At 34.5% G+C, this 23459-nt stretch overlaps 1 protein-coding gene across 1 annotated transcript; it reads left to right on the forward strand.

The window, feature by feature from the left end:
• The first annotated feature begins 21 nt into the window (after positions 1–21).
• Positions 22–23098, forward strand: LOC112045750 (uncharacterized). Its single transcript, XM_024082058.2, has 7 exons — positions 22–127; positions 16690–16742; positions 18452–19844; positions 19984–20244; positions 21087–21494; positions 22167–22251; positions 22843–23098. The coding sequence occupies exons 1-7, from the start codon at positions 98–100 to the stop codon at positions 23037–23039; spliced, it is 2427 nt and encodes an 808-aa protein (XP_023937826.2). The 5' UTR covers positions 22–97; the 3' UTR covers positions 23040–23098.
• The last annotated feature ends 361 nt before the right edge of the window (positions 23099–23459 follow it).

The raw sequence follows: 23459 nt of genomic DNA on the forward strand, positions 1-23459 counted from the left end.
GACCGCGAAATTTAGCGAAAAGCCTCCACGAGCGCAAACTACAGCCTTGAGTTGCGGCGAACGCACGCGCTGTATCTCGCCCAGTCACATCGACAGCATGGAGTTGTATTGTCTCTTCGGATTTACGGTGAGTGGATTTTCACGAACTTTACAAAAGCTCGACAGCTTTTCCACACGTCTTATAATTTGGCCTTGTCTTAATAATTAAAGTCAAAGTCAAAATTCATTTATTTGAAATAGGCTTAGTTTACAAGCTCTTTCGAAACGTCGAATTAATTTTACTTAGTTGGTTTTCAATAAGTTTTATGAGCCGATTGACCTTGTCTTGGTTTTTAAAAGCTTTTTAATAAGTTTAATGAGCGTAAATTAAACTTTACTTAGTCATTGCCATGGTTGTCAATCTAAAACTCAAACCAATAGGTACAATATTATGTCGTTGACTCAAACTCATATTTATTTTTGTTTAGTGAAAACAAGAATGTTTATTTTAAATCTTCAATCGTTCGTATCATGTAAACTTTATTAAGCTGATTTCATTATCAAGTTTGTATAGTTGATCTGCTACGTATATTTTACTACATTTTATTAATTTAAAATTATATTTATGTAGGTAATATTAGAATTGTGAACACAGAACATAAAGCAGTATACGCTACGCTGGAAATCTACAATAATTAATATCTTAATAGTTTATTACAACACTAGCTCGTTCCCGTAGGAATACGAGGTTAATATATAGCCTATAGGCTTCTACCATAAATGGGCTGCCTAACACTGAAATTATTTTTCAAATCGGACCGGACGAATTAGTTCCTGAGATTAGCGCAAACAAACAAACAAACTCTTCAGCTTTGTAATATTAGTATAGATACCTAACTACTCTGAATAAAGTGATTTTTACATAGAACACATTTTTATGTCGTAATTAATTGCTTCGTGGTTATATTATATTATGTTTGCCATAACTTATATAAAAGTTAAACACCGATGGTCAAAAACTGTTGTAGAAGAAAATATATCGAAATATTTTTAGCAAAAATTTATTACCGTTTCGATTCGTGACACACCATACTAAAATAAAATGAAAAATGCTTTGTTTAATATCGTGTTTGTTGGACGAGCGAGACTATTGTCTTACCCACTCTGACTTTTTATTTAGTTAGATTTTGGTCATATTTTAAAGGTATTTCACCTTTAAAATATAACCGTAACCGTAACTGGTCGTAAATGTAGTCATTATTAATCATACGAGTATTATGAATGTGAAAATAAATAAGGTACCTACTTGGGTAAGGCTCCAACATTATAAAGCTGAAGATTTTGTTTGTTTTGTTGAATCTAATTAATCTCAGGAACTAAAACTTCTTATTGTGAATCCAATTATTATACTAATGACTAAACGGCTTACACCATAATAACTAACCAGACTGATTTACATTGTGAAGATGTATCATTTTTGACCTACTAATTAATATTCAAAATATCCGTATAATATGCAAAATACACACTTCGTTATTAATTTGAATGTTAAATTGATAAATCATTTTCTTAGATTAATTTGTGCATACGAAAAGTTAGGATCAGCGTAGACCAAGCGTAAATTTATTACCACGAATAATTATTCGGAGTATAATGCAGATGTTTTTGATAAATATATAGTTAGATATTTAAGAATGTTAGTATTTTTTTGTCTGTGTAAACCGCAAAATAGAAATTCGTTTTTATATCTAGTAGGCAATAGTCACTTGAAATCCAAGTTTGGCAAGGCGCAGTGGGCAGTGACCCTGCTTTCTGCATCCACGGCCGTGGGTTCGATTCCCACAACTGGAAAATATTTGTGTGATGAGCATGGGTGTTTTCCAGTGTCTGTGTGTATTTATTCATTATATAAGTATTTATATGTAGTATATAAATGTATATTAATATTATAATATCAACTATCTTAGCACAAGCTACTCTGTATGCTTACTTTGGGGCTAGATAGTGATGTGTATTGTTTAAGTATATTTATATTTTATATTAAGTTACTACTCAATTAAATAACATTTCATATGATTCTTGTTATTAATGTTGTATTAACGGGTGTATTTTCTATGTTTTGACATAAATAAATAATAAAAAATAATAATAGCAATATTATAAATATGTAAATATAAAACCCTAGGCTTTTATATTTACCCGTGTTGGTGACAGTCCAACTGTAAGTGGTTCGGATACAATTTGTAGTTTATCTTATTGCTAATAATTTCTGAATAGCTAATACTTGAGGATTCTGTGATGTTTTTCGGCAGGTGTCGGTTTTCGTACCTCCTAGGGCTTAGGCATGTGAAGCTGCTGACAGTGATCGTTTCAAAGTTAAACGATATCGTAGACCTAGGCTCAAATACCCAATGGCTATGGAAGGCCTACACCAAATCCACCTCAACTGTATGAGAGGAAGTCAGAGCCATGAACGTTGATGATGAAAGACGAAATAAAAATTAACTAAACGAGATATAAAAGAAATGCGTGCGATGAAGTACATGACGAAGCTCGGACAGTGTAACGTGGGGTCTGCGTTGACCCTTGTTGATTTCAATTTCGACCCAGTTTGTCTCGTCGCGGCAACAATCATTAACTGGTTCAATACATCGACAATCCAAAACAACTTCGCTGACTGGTATGCGTTCAAAATGTTTTTTATTCGTGATTATGGTTCTGTACCTCAACAGGTATTAAAAAAGTATAAAAACTATCAAGTTTCTTTAAACTAAAAAATGTATATTTTGGTCAAGGACTGTGTATCGTTATCGGTATTTTTGTGCATTACATAAGGGCTTAAAGTGCTAACTTAATCTACGGAACCCTACAGTGCTTATTTTAAGGTTCCTCACTCTGAAACTTAGATCATTAGTTGCATGGGCACCCGCAGCGAGAGGGTTGAATTTTTTCATTAATGATAATAATAGTGTTTTGTATTTTATTAACATTAACTTAAAAAAGTACAAATAGATAATTATGTGAGAAAAATAAAAATAAATAATCATAACCGCGGCCAGAGGGGCTTGCCCGCACTGCGGCTTCCTCGCTTTCCGTCCATCGCAGAAAGGCGGTCACATTCTTCCAGGCAACCATTGGGTTATCGATATCGTAAGTATACACACAACCCAAGTTTTATTTATTTACCATTTAGACTTGTCAATAATTATAACATCCGAGAAAAACAATTATAACATCTAAGCTTCCGAGAAAAACAATTATAACATCAAAGCCTCCCACAGAGCAGGCGTTAGAAAAAGCTCTAGAGAAACTCAACAGAGTAGGTTCTGGAAAAAAAGAAAAAGACATTTTGTCTGTTGTATTTTACTGGGTGATTTTTTTTTATTTTAGCTTTCTAATGGTGAAACAATAATTAAAATCGGTTTAGTAGTTTTGGAGTTAAATCAAATTAAACAAACATAAAACCAAATCTCATAAATCTTAATAATATTAAGTTTCAACAACTAACTAACTAATATTATAAATATTAATATTATCTTTGATTTGTATAGGAAATCATTAAAAATGTTAAATTTTAAACGTGTTTGGTGACTTTCATTTTCTGAAATCGAGTCACCGGTAGCCCAGCTAACATTACGTTGTTACAATAGAATATCGCCTACAACGAAGCAGCATCTTGAGCACCCTGTATATGTAGATCACCTACTCACGGTAAGGACAAAGTGTTTGTCTGTGTGTCTATTTGTGACATTGTAGTTTTAAACCTATAGACATTGACCTCTTATAATAAAAGGACGCACAATCATGTAGAAAATTTCGCTTCAAACTTACCAATTTTGTTTTGACAGTTTTAAAATTATTATTATTGGTAAAGAAAATTATACCTTTAAAGGCCTTTAAATATAGTGGAATATTCAATAAAAACCTAAATTCACAGCAAATTCAAACTCGTGGATTAAGTTTAAGGTTGAATTTTGGCACTCATTGAGTGGGGACGTTTGTTGGTCGCTGATTGTGCATCCACTTTTTAATAGGAGATCGATGCCTATAGACCAATTTAGGTTCGTTTGAAAGCTGATGTGAAAATTAAGAATTTGTAATTATTGCGGCAACGAAACTAAACGGTATTTTATAATTCGTTTTGAATTAAAATGTCCAATCTGACTGTTTGTACTACTACCGTTACGAAAAGCAAATTTTATTTTCATTTTTGGATTTAAGAAAATCATCATGCAATTACCTACGTACGTTTGCAAAGTATTTATTACTTCCTGTCTAGAGATGAAAGTTCCAATGCCTCCGAGCATCTTTGTCATTAACGACAGGTATTAGGAACGATAGAGCTCTCCGGGCAAGAAAAAAAGAATCATGCTTGATTGTAATTCTAAAACTCTTTATAAAGATTCTTGATAGAGATAATATTATAGTAATTCCTCCTGCAACTTATTGATATTTTGGGATTAAGTTCTATCTCAAAATTCGTTGCACTTTCAATTGTCGAATTGATAATTGTCTTACAATATTATCAATTCAGACTTTAGGTATTCCTATTTTCTTCATCTCAGTGAGTCAATATCAGTTACAGTGGAAATTAAAATATTATTGTAATCCATTGAGCTATTCAGTTTTAGCGAGATTAACGAACAGAAATTTATTTTTGTGAGTGAAGTGTTTTTGCATACATTAGGTCATTAATAGACATCATAAGAAATACCTTTGCTTGCATTATTTATAAGTTCAATGATTTTGTTATTTCTCAATTTAATTTGTATGCACAACATGGAATAGATCCTAATAAATATTACGTTCGAGTAGGCGCCAGATGTAACACGACCATGTCAACAACATTTACATGGTATTCAAACTAACTAGTTGCGTAGATGTAATAATGGTTAAATAATTTAACAACAGGCTAATAGTTAGGGAACAGATTAGTTAACGGACGGTTAGACGGTTCCACGGTCGTCTGTAATCCGTGTGATCCGTACCGGATTCAATAATTATTTTTTATCTAAACTTTAAATTTTACAAAGCTGAATAGTTTATTTAGTTGTATGCCCTAATCTCAGAAAAAACTCTTTCGGATTGAACAATTAATTTTCACTTATATAGAAATCAAAAAGAACATTGGTAATATATTTTTAGATACATGCTCACGGTTCACGGCTTAAGTTATTTTTAAAGCAGAATTTTGTTACGTATCGATTTTAGGTATTATTAAGAACCAAAGTCACAGACTTGCAATGGGCAGGCCACATAGTTCGAAGAGCCGATGGACGTTGGGGTGACTAGGTACTGAAATAGCGATCCTGCACCGGAAAGCGCAGTGTTGGTCGACCCCCCACTAGGTGGAACGAAGACATCAAGCGAGTTGCATGGAGCCGCTGGATGCTGGCGGCTCGAGACCGTTTTGTTTCGAAGTCCATACAAGAGGCCTATATCCAACAGTGGACGTCCATCGGCTGATAATGATGATGATGATGATGATGATGATGATTAAGTTTTTACCTACGAAGCTATAGGCGACTTTAGAAATCTTGAGGGATCAAGTCGTTACTGGTTATCGGGATGAGAGATTGCTAGTAAATTATAAGTTTTGTGACCTGGTATAGTAAGCAAAATGGGGGTAATGTTGTCGGCTGTCGTGAAAGTTTCCTACAATAACTAGTCGGGTACTTGCAGTTCAGTTGCGTACTTTTTATTTGCTTAATATAACTTTTCTATTCAACACCTGTTATATGCTAGAGCGCTTATGAAGGTCAGTGTCGTGACTAAAAACTTTTTGAATAATTTATTTTTGGCACTTCGCGATTTTAATTTTTTTTTAGATTTTATTAGCATAAACGTTTTAATTTTAGAAAGATTTAATTGATGCTTTAATCTATACAGCACGCGAGTTAAATGTAATTAATTCACGTTTAAAAATTATTATACTTTGAATTTACTTTAACTAACTTGATGCGTTACCAATTTGATGATAATTCTTGTCATGTTTTTATTGTTCATATATTTTTGAAGAAGATGATCATATTAAATTGTACCAAAGAAGGACCTAATTTAAATGCTACTATGGTGGGAATATAAAGAACCTTGTTATTATATGAACCTGTCTAGCCATTACTGTTCTTGCTTTTTAGACGTATTTAGCGTATATACAACAAAGAGCATATACATATAAAAGAGCATGACAAACTTTTAAATGTTGATACTAATTATATGCAATTGTATACAATCCTCAGTAGCTCAACGGTACAGGGGCCGCACTCGTCACCGACAGGTCGGGGTTCGATCCCCGCCCTGCCACAGTCCACAGCCTGAACACAGTCTTTTCAAGTTATATAATAGGGTATATATAAAACCTCAGAGCCAAATCTGATAGATTATCTTGAGGCTTCAACCTATAATGTAAAGGGTTCTATGTTCAAACCTCTTATTATTTTCGTACCTAATTCTAACTTTTGAATTAATTGGATAAGAAAAGATAGATCATCATTAGTCATACCCAAAAATATGAAGACAACTTTTTTTATGAAAAAAAAGCACTAAATTACCATATTAGTCGAGATTGAGAGCTGCTATTATGTTAGTCAAATTTCTTAAATAGCTGATTAGTCATCTATGACATACCTGTTCAGATAAGAACATATTATAGGTGTAGAGAATCAACTTAGTGGTAAGAGTCCACAGAACCGCATCATCGGATCGGATGCATCGCATTTTATGGACCGTAGTATTGTTTAAGAAATTAAATATCACTTGTCTCAAACGGTGAAGGAAAAACATCTGCATACCAGAGATTTTCTTAATTCTCTGCGTATGTGAAGTCTGCCAATCCGCATTGACCCAGTGTGGTGGACTATTGGCTTTACCCCTCTCATTCTGAGAGGAGACTCGAGCTCTGCAGTGAGCCGAATATGGGTTGATAATGATGATGATGTTTTTTTGTATAGCAAGTCATATAAGTGCGTCAAATGATCCGCATCGTTCGGATCGCACGAATTTACAGAAAAATTAAAAATCCGTTGATTGCGATGCCTGCGATACGTATGATGCAGATATGTGGACGCCTACCATAAAACCTAAACGGAGCGATAAATCGCTTTGTGCTAAGAATTTTTCGATAGCTAACTAGCACAGAGGTCGACTATCATGCCTAACATAGAAGTTATAAATCTCTAAATTACCATATAGTTATAAAAATGGACATCATCTAGTTGACAAATCAACTCATATCCGTAAAAATTAATTGCTGTCCGACGTGCGTTAGCCTCGCTACAACTCAAAAATATTTTTAAAAATATTTTTTGTTTGCTTAGCATTACAGATTAAAATATAGGGAAAAAATCAAGAAAAACCCACAAGAACAGCTGAAAAAGAACGCCTTGAAAATTTACAGTTTCAGAAAGTAGCCTATGTGTTAATCCAGGGTATCTTTGTTTCAAACCAAATCAGTTGAGTAGTTGCGGCATTAAAGAGTAACAAACATCCACACAAATTTTCGCGTTTCTAAATAATAGGATTATTACAAAAAAATCAAGTTACTCTCCGAACACGGCGTTCGTAGCTTACAAAGACTTACAACATAATCTCGTAACAAAACACTAAGCCAAACATGTCGATAACCTCACTACCTGGCTCTAACTAATTCAATAAACTTGCGTTTTTTACCGACACATCTGTAATGGCATGATCGGAATTGTAAATATATGCATCACTAGTTCATCGACCTCTGAATAATACCTATACTACTTAGTTCAATTTCGATAATCTTGACACTAAAGTGGCAATATTTCATAGATTTTATTGAAACTGATTTAGCTACTTTTGGATTTTAGTAATGCAAAACGTAATATTGATTGACGTGACTTATCATTAAGCTATTTATAAGCTAAAAGCTTCTCTTTAAGATAATGTAAATTTTATACAAATGCCTGTTTCACAATATCAATAATTTCCGTAAAATTGGGAATTTTGACAATATTTTCGGAAACATTGTGGGTCTATTCGCTCTTATACGAGGGGAATTAAGAACTCATACCCACCACGCTGCGCCAATGAGATATGGTGAGCTTATGGGGAGAATAACTTGACTCTTGAGATTGCTAATTATGACCTCTCTTGAGGAAAATATGACCTAACGCTACTTGCGGTTAATGGCCTACAGAAATTTAAAAAAAAAACTCATAATCATAAACACATGTGTTGCTACAGTAAAAGAAGCACAATCTATATGAGTTTACATTATATTTGATGAGGTCAAATAGCTTGAGTACAAACCAGTTTTCCCTTAAATTACCTACAAATGTACCTATTGTCCATGGCGAATAAAAGCGAAAGCTCTCTCTATTTTGACCTCAATAGAGCAGAAAGTATTTCTTTCTACCAACATTGTTTATGGTGCAAGTATGTTTTTATGGCTCAGAGGAACTAGCACTCATAAACAGCATAATATTTAAACTACAGAGTCGGGTCTCCCTTCTTATAGGAAGGATATGGAGCTTAGACTCACCTCTGCTTCTGATTCTGGAGGGTGTGGGTTCGAATCCGGTCTGGGGCATGCACCTCCAACTTTTCAGTTGTGTGCATTTTAAGAAATTAAATATCACATGTATCAAACAGTGAAGGGAAAACATCGATAGGAAACCTGCCGCATTCTGCCAACGTGGTGGTCTATTGGCCAAACCCCTTTCATTCTGGGAGACTCGAGCTCAGCGGTGAGCCGAATTGAGAATGATGATGATGTAGATACCGACATTTTTAATTACTAACTAGCAGATGCTGACCTCTTCGTCCGCGTGGAATTCGGTGAAGAATTAATAATTATATTTTATAAACACTGCTCAGTCATACGCCTCGTGTTCAGAGCGGATTCGAAGTATGAGGCATACTATTAAATTATTTATGTTTTCATCTCACATGCTTGAAAAGGTTTCTTTTCCTCGAATCCGGGACATCACTTAAGACCACTTATCGACGATCGCCGTCATAGATGCAACTCTATGCAGATATTTGAAACAGTATAAAAAACACAACATGTTTCAAATATCTGCATTTTATTTTATTTTAAGTACCTGTTGTGGTAATTTTAATTTACTTTAAATACAGCAGACCCTAATTATATCGAAGTAAGCACGTTTCTATATGTCAAGGATTGGGAACAAAAAATACATGGAGTCGTTCTCTAACGCGGAACTAAAATAACATCTATTTCATTAGCCAAATCGTAATGAGTCTTAATATATTGGTACATATAAAAATATCATTGAATTTTATTATGAATAGATGGTTCAACACCCTCCAGAAGATTTTTTCTTGTGCAAGTTTAGCCCGTTTAATTAATTCAAAAGCTCTCAAGGTATGAGGCAAAAAAGAAATACTTTGATATAAACGAGTTTTCATATTCAATCGACTAGAAGCAAAGGGTAATAGTGTACTGGCAGTGTTTCTCTAAAATGTATCGTAAATAAAGAATATCAGCAATACCTACCTAATGATACATACCTGCTGATGTCCTTGAGTTTTCCTAAGCCGAAGGTTGCCTGGAAGAAATCGCTACTTAGCGATAAGGCCGCCTTTTGTATGCTGATCTCTTAATATGTTTTTATTTCACTTGTATTTGTCTTTGTGGTGTGCAAATAAAGTATATCTATCTATCTAATTATGTTGCTTAATTATGATATCTTCTTTTAAACTGAATGTCATCAAGTATGTTTAGTGGTTACTGATTTGAAAAATAATAATAGTTCATACTAATATTATAAATTCAAAGGTAAGCCTGTCTGTCCGATAGCATATCACGGTTATACTTAATAACAGACTTATGTCAGTCACTGACGATCAATTAAACTGCCTGCATTGCTGTATACTTGACAGACGATAAAACTGATCTTGTGTTGGCCGTAATGTGCATGACGTCACACCGATCTTGACGAACACACGATCAGGTTTATCGGATGTCAAGCCGTTAGCGCCGCATGTGTGTGGTGAGTAGCTAGCATTACTTTTTCTCTCTGTCTGTTACCTTTTGAGCTGGAACCCAAAAAGTTTCGGTTAAGGGGCCGGACAGAGAGTTCAGTTATATAGCCTCAATAGCTCAACGGTAAGAGCGGTCGGACTCATCACCGAGGGGTGGTGGTTCGATCCCCGCCCCGTTGGTCTATTGTCGTACCCACTCCTAATAGTCTTTCCCGACTAGGAAGGAAATGGGAATAATGGTCTTATACCTATATACATAAATTAACCAATACGTTTAAATAGGTACATACCTACTACATATGATTATTTCGTCCGTGAGCTATTATAATATTTAACACTCCCTGGTTCAGCAATTAATAAACTTAATTACCTCATTTATTGTGCAAAATATATAAAAAAAATGTACATTTAAACTCGCATTTTTCTCAACGACCTTTTAATTAAATAAACTAGAATATCTCATAAATAATTCAAGAATTACTTTCATTAAAGCACTTTACTTACTTTAAAGATTTTTTTATACTTTAAAGATTATGAAACTAGTATTTCCGTATCATATAAAAAAAATAATTACTCAAAACAAGATATAGAATTGTACACACAATTAGTACCTCACTTGCACCATTGTCTTATATCTTTTTCCTTTGTAAGATCAACGGTACCAAACTAAACCATACAAGTAGGTGTATGTACTATCATATTATAACTGACATCATACATTCATCATAACTGCTAAGTACAGTTAAAAGTTTTTGCTTAGATGACCTTTTGCGAGATTAATAATTAAAAAATAACTGTAGTTATGTATTGAATGTTCGATCATTTCCTTAATGATTGTTAATTAGCGCTTGAATTGTAAAGGTGCTGTAGCGGTCAGCCAAAAGTGCTTGTTTTTATAAATTCATCAAATTATCACACATTCGCAAATTTTATCATCAAATTAACACCTATTAGTGATGTCTTGTTCGTCCAATAATAGCGTATGTAGCTTTCCATCACGAGGTCCTGGATCTTGAATAGTAAAGTACGTACGTATTTTATTATTCAAGATCCTTGGAAAGGACCTTGATCCTTTTCTTTGCTCCGGATCACGTGAACTGCATTCCTTGCCAGTAGCGTAGCGTGCCCTGTATTAAAATTTGTTGGGGCCCTTAAACGAAGGGTAAAGAATTCTCAAAAAAAAATGCTTGCATGAATAAATATGACAGTGACTTAATGTATGACGTTTCCAACTTTTGGGTGCACGCTTAATCGCGAGAAGCACCAGATTACGTGAGATTACACTTTACTAAATTTTGCTTTCACACATAAGGGGCCCCTGCAGTCCGGGGGCCCCTTATCATTAATACGGCTGATACGGCGATAGCTTTGCCCCTGGTACTTGCCAAGTTCAAGGTTAAAACAACGCTCATTACCATCGGCTCCAAGTACTTTGGCCACATTGCCAGGAAAGATGGAGATAGCCTGGAAAAAATAGTTGTTACTGGCAGGGAAATGACCCAGATAGTAGGATATAGAACAAGATAGCATAATATCGTAAGGAAGAATATTAGGGCCTGTGGCTCGTTGATTCTCTTTCTACAAACGCTAACGCTACGTAAATTGAAAAAAAAATATGGGAATGACAGATCCGATCGATAACTCGATCACGTGACTGACTTGTCTTGTTGTTGTTGTTGACTTGTGTTGTTGTGTTTGTCTTTCCCGTAAATTATTTAATTTTCGAACGGTTTGCGATCGTAAAAAGTGCCACATGGCAACAGGTCCAGAGACGGAGGTGGTCACAACCCTCACACATGAGGATTACGACTCACGAAGGAAAACTGATGATTTTATTTTCTTCCAATAACTTTTCATGAAAAATTCATTATTCACATTAGTAATTAAGAACCATCAACCCTCACTGAACTAGCGTGGTGGGTCTACGCTCAATATCTCCTCTCATGTGAGCAGGGGACCTGCAAAAGCCCATTAAATAGGCTGATGATAACAAAAATGTACCAATAAACTAGTAATCTATATTCATATTGGCGTTCCATTCAAACCGATTCCTGCAATGATACGATATAAAGAATGAAATAAATAGTCATCTTGCAGACATCCTAGGCGTAATAAAATACTTTATAGTGACGTCCAAGACATGTTTACTGGCTTAAGCCGGCAAAATATTGTTATACACCTACTCTTGAATGCATTAACCGCCTAGAAGATGGTAGGTGGGAGCAAATCAGCCGTTGCTTTATCTAAGAAAATATTGTATTGTAAAAAGATATAGCTACAAAAAAAATATCAATCCTCAGAAACACAGAATTAACAATTACCTATTTGAGTTTTCACATCAGACTGTATTTCCTTGTAGTGATTTCAATTCAGAAGCTTTTTCGGAGATGAGATTCGAGCTCAGCATTGAGTCGAATATGGGTCGATAATGATTCTAACTGACAATTCGCCTTTAACTTTACTTCTTAGCTAATTGAAAGTTTGTGATAAAATTGTGTGTTAAAGCATGTTTTACCCAAATACATAAAAAATCATTTTAATTAATTACTTACATTTCAACTTAATCGACTGTCAAATGAGTCTGCAACTCAATTCTAGACTTCATAATTTACAATCTCAATCATGTTTTAGTTATTTATTTTATAACAAAACATGACATTTAAACTAAGAATAATGTTATTTATAGAGGATATTGACATCCATCATAAAACGATAAAATATACCTACCTACAAGGAAAATTAATTAGGGTACCGCGGTAAAACAGAAAGCTTCAGGTTGCTCCACATCTGTGACATGCTATGAAAGCCTTGATCAGTTTTAAAAAATATATTCTTTGAAATAATTAGTAAATTTCGAATTATTCAAGAAACTGTAGCTAAATGCATGAATAATGCATTGCATAATTTCTTGTGTAATATAGTTATCATAAATTAAGTAGATATGGTCATATAAATACCAATCTAACTAAATCAATCAATCAATCAACAGCCTGTATTCGTCCACTGCTGGACATAGGCCTTTCCGAGAGCGCGCCACCACACACGATCCTCCGCCTTCCTCATCCAGCCACTTCCCACTACCTTCTTGATGTCGTCGGACCATCTAGCTGGAGGGCGTCCTACACTGCGTTTGCTAGTACGCGGTCTCCACTCCAGAACACGTCTGCCCCAGCGGCCATCTGTTCTACGACAGACTAACTAAATAATCCTACCAAATTCCCACCAACCACGCATCTATCAATCAAGCTAACTAAAAATTTATACTGACTCTCTCTCTCAAACTTTTTTTATTTTGCAAATAAAAAAGTTCTTACTATGACGGAATAGTTCCGGGAGTATCTAATATTCCAATATTTTGAGTACCTAGATTGGCGTAAGTAATACAGCCAATGTCAGGGCTTTATTTTACGTTATAAGCGGAACCCATTGTGCCAGACCAACTCTCGCATGACGGGTTCTTAACACATTAATCAAAATATCAAGTAATCAGGGAAATTGTTTCGCGACTCCTTGGCTGCAATAAAACTTGCTCTTTATAGCACGAATGACATTGATAATAGAACAAGTTAATTTACTCTTATAAAAACTTATACCAGCTTTGTGAAATAGTAAATCATCACAATCATCTCAGTTATTCTTTAAATTATGAGCTCAAACTCATTTAATGTAGATACTTCAAACCAGTTAAATGAATTTAGTGAAGTTTTTGTTTGAAGAAAACAAAATTGCTTCCACATTCTGGTTTTTCAATTCATGGGCTACCAGATCGACAGTTTGTTACATAAAAAAAAATCCGCTTCAATTAATCCAGTAACTAAACGTTTTTATTGTCACGCTTTGTATTTCCTACGGAGAATTGCCCCGGGCTGGTATGTGTTATCTAGCATTTAAACATCCTTGCCCACCTTGATTGACTACTGGCATTTCGGTATTGAAAATATCTAAGGGCGTTTACAAACACGCATTCATTAAAGATTTGCCTTACAGCGGTCACAATATGACCCCATTTTAATAAAATGATCTATGTAATTATTATCTACTAGCGGACGTCCCTCGGTTTCACCTGCATAGTGCCCGTTCCGGAGAAAATACAGGAATATTACATAGCCCATACTATTTGCTGATAATTTACCCGTGAAAGTGTAACAAACAAATTCACTTTCGCATCTTTATACACAAATAAATACAATTAAAGTATGTTTGTAATTTTAAAACAGCTTTTCACTAAATACTTAATGTATAATACATAAAAAATATCTGTTTTTTTGTTGCGGCTATTGCGGCTAATTTCTGGATCGGATTTGACGAGACTTTCACTGGCAGACTAGCTGATTTACAATAAGTAACATACCTATATGCTTTTTTAGCCGTGATAGCCCAGTGGATATGACCTCTGCTTCCGATTTCGGAGGGTGTGGACTCGAATCCGGAAAGGGAATGCACCTCCAACTTTTCAGTTATGTGCATTTTAAGAAATTAAATATCACGTGTCTTAAACGGTGAGGGAAAAACATCGTGAGGAAACCTGCATACCAGAGAATTTTCTTGAAGTCTGCCAATCCGTATTGGGCCAGCGTGGTGTACTATTGGCCTAACCCCTCTCATTCTGAGAAGAGACTCGAGCTCATCAGTGAGCAGTGATGCTTTTTTATCCCCATATTCCCACGGAAACGGAAACTACGCGGTTCAAACCACAGGGCGTCCGCTAGTTCTAAATATAAGGACTTTTAGAGTAGTTTTTAAAAATATTACTCCGTTTGCGGGTTTCCTAACAATTCTGTACTTGAACTATTTTTATTTTGTTCTCGTAGGTATACTTACCACAATCCTTGACATATAAAATCATAATAGTTAAATGGATTCCTTTCATAATTTATTGTACTAAACTGATTCGACTTTTCCATTATTACTATTTATGGTCTTATTGGTTTCATAATAGCTGCTTTGTTGTTGTTGTTGCACAGAAAATGTTGAAAAAAAAAAACTTTCAAATGTTAAAAGACAAAACATGTTTATTTTATACACACAAATAGCAACTGTAAATATATGTATAGATATATTTCTACAATGCTTACATAACAAAAATAATATGGTCACAGCATATTAACAAAATAATACGTACCAGGAAACCAGTAACTTGGAAGAGCTATCATAATTATTTTTCTATCAAACATAAAAACAAAAATATACCTACTCGTACTTGTTATATGTTGAGATGTGTTACTTGACAGATTTTTTGTAAATAAGTCTTTGTAAACTTACAACCTATTAATTTATTTTGACTAACGTCATGCTAATTTCACTATGTGTACTATCATGGCTAGGAGTCTGGGCCTGTAGCCATGTGGCACATCAATTCTCTTTCTACAAACTCTAACGCTTCGAAAACTAAAAAAATATTTGGGAATGACAGATTCGATCGATAACTTGATCACGCGACCTGTCGATAGCATTAATTCCCATACATTTTTCAATTTTCGAAGCGTTTGCGATTCTAGAAAGAGAATCGATGTACCACATGGCTACAGACCCAGATTTTTAAATAATAATATAACTGTATATTTTATAAACAGATTGTTGTATATTTATAAAAAAAATAAAACAAAAACTTGAAAAAAAAAACAAAAATTCTTTCTGCTATCAGATATTTTATAAAGCTGTTTATATACCTAGACAAGAATGACAAAGGAAATATTAAGCTTTTGGCAGTAACAACTTTATACAAGCAATAAAATTTACATAATTGCATGTTTCGATCATTAAAGGACTATATTTATTGGAATTATTCATCGAATAAAGTTGACTTCTTTAGTTTGTTACCAACTTCATAATAGGAGCATTTTATGTGTGTACAACGGTTTCTTTATCTTTTTAAAAGCTATAGTTATCTCTATTTAGGGCGAAAAGTACCGTTATTTTGTTTTTAAGGAATGAATGCGTAGGTATACTTCCTACATCAACTGTTAGGCTCTAGGTATCTTTAATTAACGGTAAAATATCATACATGATTAATAAGGAATTTACAAAAAGTCACGGGCGGGACTTAATCTGGAATAGGGATGATGACAGTTTTTTAGATTGTATATAAATTAAGAGTATGCTAATAGTAAAGCAATTTTGCAATAGTAACAGGGTATCTGCGATCATTACTTTCACAGCTACAGGGATTTAAAGGGTCAGATTTGCGGCACTGTCACGGATCCCTGAAAAACGCCCCATACAAAATAGCACGAACGAATGACGTCGTTGGTAATGTAATGATCGTTAGATTTGTATGGGCGGTCAAACAAAATTACTAATATCTTTGGTATTTGTGCGTTTATGTTTATAGTTCATTTATTAAAAAATGTCACATTTAATGTAAGGAATCTAAAACTGTATGAATTTTCATCTAATTACGATAAAAGATTTTTAATAGATGTTGAAACTTTATAATCTTATTTATTTTGCAAATATCCAGACAATCTTTACTTTTTATGTATAAATTAGTTAATATTTACCTAATTTATCCGAATGTATCATAAAAATCAATATATTCAAACCTAGTCCTAGAGACCTACCTCAATTCTTGAGATTAAGTCCATACCCCATGTAAATAAAAATCAATAAGCCCAACAAGTTACAACCTACTCCTGAACTACTTGTACCATATTCGTGGTCAAACCTTTTTTTCGCTAAGTTAAATAGAAATAGCCATAGAGGAATTATCTAATTTGAAATACTGTTAATTTTCAGGTGCTGCTAACTTGCTGTCTAGTGGAGATCTCGTGTCGACCGTCTAATAATGAGTAAGTTAATATTGTAAATAAATAAATTATTGCTATATTTAAGGCTCATTGATGAATAGGGTCTGCAGTGCTATTCTGTATAGATGTTACTATAAGTCGATTGTGTGAGCTTCGAATTTGTCTATATCTCTCTCTGTTTAATATTCTACTATAGATATAGAGTGATAGGCACTAATTCGAAGCTGACAGTATCGATTTATAAAAACGTCGTTACAGAATAGCGCTACTGCATGCGAGTTTCGATAGATATATTTACGCATGCCTTAAGAAAACATGCGAGAACTGTTTTTATTGACTCGCATGCAGGGTGTGGGATTTTTTTCTGTTTTGTTCCGATTGAAAATTTTCATTGCTCGTTAAATTGTTTGTTGTATGTTGGTCAATATAATAAAGATAAATGTGAATAATAAGGAATTTCAAAAAATTTTCATTGGTCGTTAAATTGTTTGTTGTATGTTGGTCAAGATAATATAGATGCATACTTTCGTTAGTCAACCAAGCATTCCGGGAAACCCCGATTGCTAGATAACGATTAAGTTAACGACAAATGAAAATGAGTCAATGACAATTTATGAAAATGAGCTGAGCAATTATTTTCTACACGGGTGGCTTCGGCTGTGGATGGACAGCATCTAAACAGCACCATTTTTAGATTGATTGAATAAAATAGTTTATATTATCATAGATTATACTACTGTTAGACATTACTGCTGATATACGAATTTGAAACAATTATAAAATATGAGAAATAAAATGAATTTTTCGTTACACTCAGACCAAAACCCTTCCTGAACCCTTCCTTCCTCTAAGCCGAAGTCCGAGTCTCAGAGGAGACGCCCTTAGAGAGTCGTTCCACCCATCTACTCTGCTTCTGCCTTCGGGCCCCATCAGGCGATGCTTCTGCGCTCGCCCAAGCCCCCCCGTGACGCCGGTGAGGTCCCATAAGGAGCCTACGGCAATTACACAATCAGAAAAAAAAATTGAAGCAATTGTAAAATATGAGAAATAAAATTGTTTTTTTTTTCTAAAATGATAGCACACTAACTTAGCAATGGAAATGGCTAATTTCACGGTGGAAATCTAAATCACTTTGTTACACGTTGTCGGGTGGTAGGTTAGGTTAGGATTATAATAATCCAAACTGAAGTCAGCCAAAGCAAAAATTGTTTAATTTTTATTTTATTTGTTCGAAAATTCACGGGTTTATTGTTCTAAACCAAATTACATTTCTCACGACAACCGTCAACTTTTACTTAAACAATATTGGGAAAATTAAAAAATAAGAAACTTGTTCAATTTTAATTTGCATAAGAATTATAATGATAAAATAGAATAGATAGATAGAGATAAAATAAAACATTTATCTAAATCTTGTATTTGTATATATGGGTGTACAATAACCTTTTTTCTGTAAATTCTGTTATATTATCTTTATTTATATATTTTATTGGTACTTATAATTGTAAAAATATTTATAATAATCTGTATATTTAAAAATACAAGTGTGCATAAGACTAACAAAAATAATAAATTTAATCAAGAGTGAAGCTACATAACTCACCCGGGCCGGGCGGTGGTTCAGGTATGCTGTTCACTGTATTATGTGCTGACGTCACTGCTTACCACACGCTATAATAATCCGCTTCGCTTTAGGATATGTAAATTGAAAAAAAAAACTACCTTCATTAACAGAAATAATTTCATTTCAGGTCTACGGTCCTTCAAGAAGGAATCTCTACAAAAGAACCAAAAGCAATAGCAGACAAAGTTGATGGATCAATCTACTATCAAGCTGATACAGATATAAATGTACCAGAAGACAATACTAAAGAAATCGTTGAGAAAATCAAAGCCATCAATAGTGTATTGAATAAACCACGTCGCCCACAACTTAATTTTAATACACCGTACAACGAAAATGTTAATGGGATAGATGAGGAAACGCTTGCCAAGATCAAACAGATAATTGCTTCTGAAAAACTTCATCCGTATTCAAAAACAAAAAATGAACCTGATAGCACTGATTCTTACGATGATGACCGGAATCCATATTCAAGGGCTTTTAGGGTAATGCCTAATACGGGTTATCCGAATACAGTGCCTATGCCAATGATGCCTTACTATTATCCATACGTGATAAATTATCCTGTAATGGTAACACCTTATGCCTATTCCAATAATCAATTATTTACTGATTACGCAGCATATAATGATATAAAACCAACAGCCCCAGGTGATCTAAAATCCGTAATCCCAAAAGGGGGTTATCAAACAAGAGAAGAACAGCAACCACTATTCCCAGGCTTTCCCTCATTTCCTTCATTTTCATTCGATAATCTATTTCAATTTCGGCCATTCAGTCAACTCTTTCCTGTATTGATAAAAAATCCTTTCGTTGCGTTTGCTCAGGGTGGAGGATGGGAGAATTTTATTGAATACGGACAGAGTGCCGATGTGTGTAGTAGAAAACAGAAATCAGCAGATGATGAGTATAGTGAAGTTATTAAAAAGTTTCTTGAAAGTAATGCCAACTTAGAACAATACAATAACCAAGCTAGCGAAAGTAATACAATATCTGAAGTAAATAATAATTCTAGAGAATCACGAGCCCTTAGAAAACGAACCATCCAAAGTGGAACATCTGAACAAGAACTTAAAACTGAAACCAGTAAGAATTCTCAGAAAACTTACACACGCAAAACTACAAAGAAGCCGTTGAATATTGAACAGAGCGAAGATTTAAAAAGTGATGCCGAGGGCTCTTTGCGTTTCCCTTTCATGGATAACTTTCCTTGGCTAAGAGATAGACGTCCTAGTTCTATACCTAGTCCTGGATTTTTTATTAATACACTAAGGGTTCGTAAAGGTGGAGTAGCTATTGCTGGTCCAGGAGGCGTCGCGACTGCTGGAAGAGGAGGAACAGCTATTGTTGGACCAGGTGGATTAGCTTATACAAAGCCAGGGGGATTAGCTATCGCTGGTCCGCAGGCACGCGTCGTAGCTGTATCGCCAGAACATAATTTTAATGATCTTGTTACTCGTGCAATTAAATTAGGTGATAAATCACGAGCTTCACAACCAATAAGAGAAGGAAAATTAGTAGCAACTGGTCCTGTTATTTATTACCATCCTACCGAAGCACCCATCCAAGAGACATGATCTCTATCCTTTTTTGTATGAGTTGTTTAACATTATTAATATTTAGTTATTTTTGGCTGATAGATACCTCGATGCCGTGAAGGAGAACATTCGCAAGAATCGCCAAGGAATCGTTAATGATGTATATAATTATGACGGAGATAAAATTGTACAAAATCTTTATGAAGATCCCATGTACGTGCTTCACTTAAGTCCAAGGGCTTCAGCTATCAGCGGAGACAGGGGCGTTGCTATATCCAACCCTATTTCAAGAGTGGTTCTGCGCCGTGGTGAAGTTGCCTCTATAATTCATAGTCCCAAAGCAACCGCTGTTGTTGGTGCTGGAGGTGTGGCGCATGCAGAATCAGAACTAGACGTATACGAATATGATCCAAACTAACATTATTTATTTGTATAGATTATGTTTAGAGTGTAAAGACTAAAACTACTATTTCTATGGAATTATCAAATTTGTAAAATATTTTCGACAATACTTGAAAGTGTTTTTCAGATATCTATTAAATCTAGTTACTAACTTAACGAAAACGTTGTGAAATGTTGCATTTATAATAATTATATGTTTACTAAATTTTAATATTATATATTTCAAAATAATTATGAGTTTCATTCTAGAATCAACACGCCTTTTCCCGTAACGTTATCAATTTTATTGAAAGTAATATAAACTATATAAACTAAGCTCTGGGTCTAAGATGAAATTTTTTATACGATCTCAATAGTGTTTGCTAGCAAGCGGATTTTCTTCATTAACATCCTTAAGTTATTTCCAATCCCAATAAAATAACATGAAAATTATCCTTTCTGGATTAGTTTACTTATGCAATGTTGGCGGTATGTGCTTAGGAAAGCCAGAATGACATGCAAAATATTAATTGCAATAAAATCTATACTAATATTATAAAGCTGAAGAGTTTGTTTGTTTGAACGCGCTAATCTCAGGAACTAATGATCCGGTTTGAATAATTCTTTCAGTGTTAGATAGCACATTTATCGAGGAAGGCTATATTATCCCCGTATTCATACGGAAACGGGAACCACGCATGTGAAACCGCGCGGCGTCAGCTAGTACCATTTATTATAACAACCAACAATAGCAAATGTTCATCACAATAATATTGCGATAAAATTTCGCTTAGGCGCAAAAATTTTAGTACTAAAGTCAATTCCTTATACTTTGATAGCGCTGCAGTTCAATACATACCTTTCTACGGTGGAGCAAAAGGACAATATTTAGAAATTAGAAAAGATACTAAAGGAGCCATTCTTAGCGAAAAAGTCGTTGCAGAAGAGAGTATAAGTAACGAAAATATAATGAAAAATACCGATGACAATCTACTTTCGAAGGTTTTAGCAGCTAATTTACAGAATCTAAGATCATTGTCTACCAATGTGTTAAAATTACACAATTTAGGAAGGAAAACTGGTACGTTAGGACATCAGGAAAGGATCAGATTCAAAAATCAGCTGTATTCGCTAGGTGAAGCTGCTTCTAATACAATAAAGTTAATAGATGAAATTGGTGAAGATGTAGATGTGTTATTTAAAAGAAATGCTACCCTTTCAAGACAATATGGAGACGGCGACGAAGATTACGTAAGTACATACAAAAGAATATGTATAAAATAATATTAATTATCTTGATTAAATTAGCGTACGCTACAAACGACATCAAGAAGTTCGTTCGTCAATCAAACTATTGAAAAGATTGTAAATCCTTAGATGTTAGGGTTTTATCCTTATATGAGGTACATTTATATAGCTAAAGCTCTTGCCCTAAAGAGCAATACAGAATCTGATATAATATACGTTTTAAGTAACAATATATAATACTAATATTATAAACGCGAAAGTTTGTAAGGATGTTTGTTACTCTTTGATGCCGCAACTACAGAACCGATTTGGCTGAAATTTGGAATGGAAATAAATTTTACTTTGTATTAACACATAGGCTACTTTTCATTCCGGAAAAATCTATGGTTCCCAAGAGATTTGTAAAAAACTAAATTTCACGCGGACGAAGTCGCGGGCGTCCGCTAGTAATCTATACTAATATAAAAAGAGGAAAGATTTGATTGTTTGTTTGTTTGCATTGAGTAGGCTTCGAAATTACTGAACCCATTTGAAAAATTCTTTCACTGTTGGAAAACTCCACTATCCCCGGATGTCATAGGCTATATTTATCCCTGCATTGCTACGGGAACGGGTACTACGCGTGACCTGCTATGCCGATATAATATACGAATAAAGCTTTTCAATAAATTACAGGTAAGCGAAGAGGGCATCAGCATAGACGCTTCTAATTCTGGCGAAGTAGTTGACCACAGCACTATTGCTGAAGCTAAACCTGTCGGTATGTTGAAACTTACATTTTCATCATCATCATCATCATCATAATCGTCATCGTCATCATCATTATAATCATATCAGCAGATGGACGTCCACTGCAAGACGTAGGCCTTTTGTAGGGACTTCCAAACATCACGAGACTGAGCCACCTGCATCCAGCGAATTCCTGCGACTCGCTTGATGTCGTCAGTCCACCTGGTGGGGGGCGGGGTCACCATTTCAGCTCTTTGAGACCCCAACGTCCATCGGCTCTTCGAATAAATGTGCCCCGCCCATTGCCAATTCAGCTTCGAGACACGTTAAGCTATGTCGGTGACTTTGGTTCTTCCGCTGATCTCCTCATTTCTGATTCGATCACGCAGAAGTACTCCTAACATAGCTCGTTCCATCGCCCACTGTGTGACTCTGAGCTTTCTTATGAGGGCCATAGTTAGCGACCAAGTCGGAACCATAGGTCATCACTGGCAACACGCAGTTTTGGTTTTGTTTTTTAAGAAAAATTAATTAAAAATGTCCAAGGTATATGTGTTCTAAAATGAATATTTTTTAAGTAAAATATTAGGACAATAAAAAGTATATGTAATCGGTGTTCCAGGTCTAGCAGTAATTGGCGAGAGTGGGCTAGCAGCGTCCCGCCCCATGGCCACCGCTGTAGCCAGTTCCGGCGTGGCCATAGCCAGCCCCGTGGGCACCGCCATCGCTGGCGTCGACCCCATGCTCCTCAGCATCAATGGGTTTAACTTTAACCTCAACCATCAAAAGACATACAAAATTAACGGAAAATACTACTAAAATATATCCAAAAATGCCTGTAGAATATACTAATACAAAATTACAAAATAATTATCAAATGCAGGCTGTTATTGATTTTACATTTAATTTCATGTTCATAAATATTATAAGTAATGAAAATGTTTTTTTTGTATGACAAAAATAATAATTATTTACACTGAAATATGATTGCAATATCAAAAAGTGCAAGTGCTTTCACATTTAGAAAGCAAAAATTAAAACTCTATTTACATTGTTAATGAAAAATTAACAAATATGAAAAGATGAAACTTTACCAATTAGGCTGTATTGCTTAAAGTTAATATAAAGTTTGATTAAAAATATTCCTGTTTATATTAGCAAATCTGATATATTATAATTATTTAAATAATAATATTTATATTTATAATAGCTACAGTCTATATAAAACAAAGGAACAAA

The sequence above is a fragment of the Bicyclus anynana genome, chromosome 7 (assembly GCF_947172395.1).
Source record: "Bicyclus anynana chromosome 7, ilBicAnyn1.1, whole genome shotgun sequence".
NCBI classification, from domain to species: Eukaryota; Metazoa; Arthropoda; class Insecta; order Lepidoptera; family Nymphalidae; genus Bicyclus; species Bicyclus anynana.

Excerpts from the sequence above, each read along its gene's own strand:
- LOC112045750 (XM_024082058.2), top strand. The coding sequence starts at position 98 with ATGGAGTTGTATTGTCTCTTCGGATTTACG. Across the intron at positions 128-16,689 it reads ATTGTCTCTTCGGATTTACG|GTGCTGCTAACTTGCTGTCT; the intron begins GTGAGTGGATTT and ends GTTAATTTTCAG. Across the intron at positions 20,245-21,086 it reads GAGGTGTGGCGCATGCAGAA|GCAGTTCAATACATACCTTT; the intron begins TCAGAACTAGAC and ends TTTGATAGCGCT.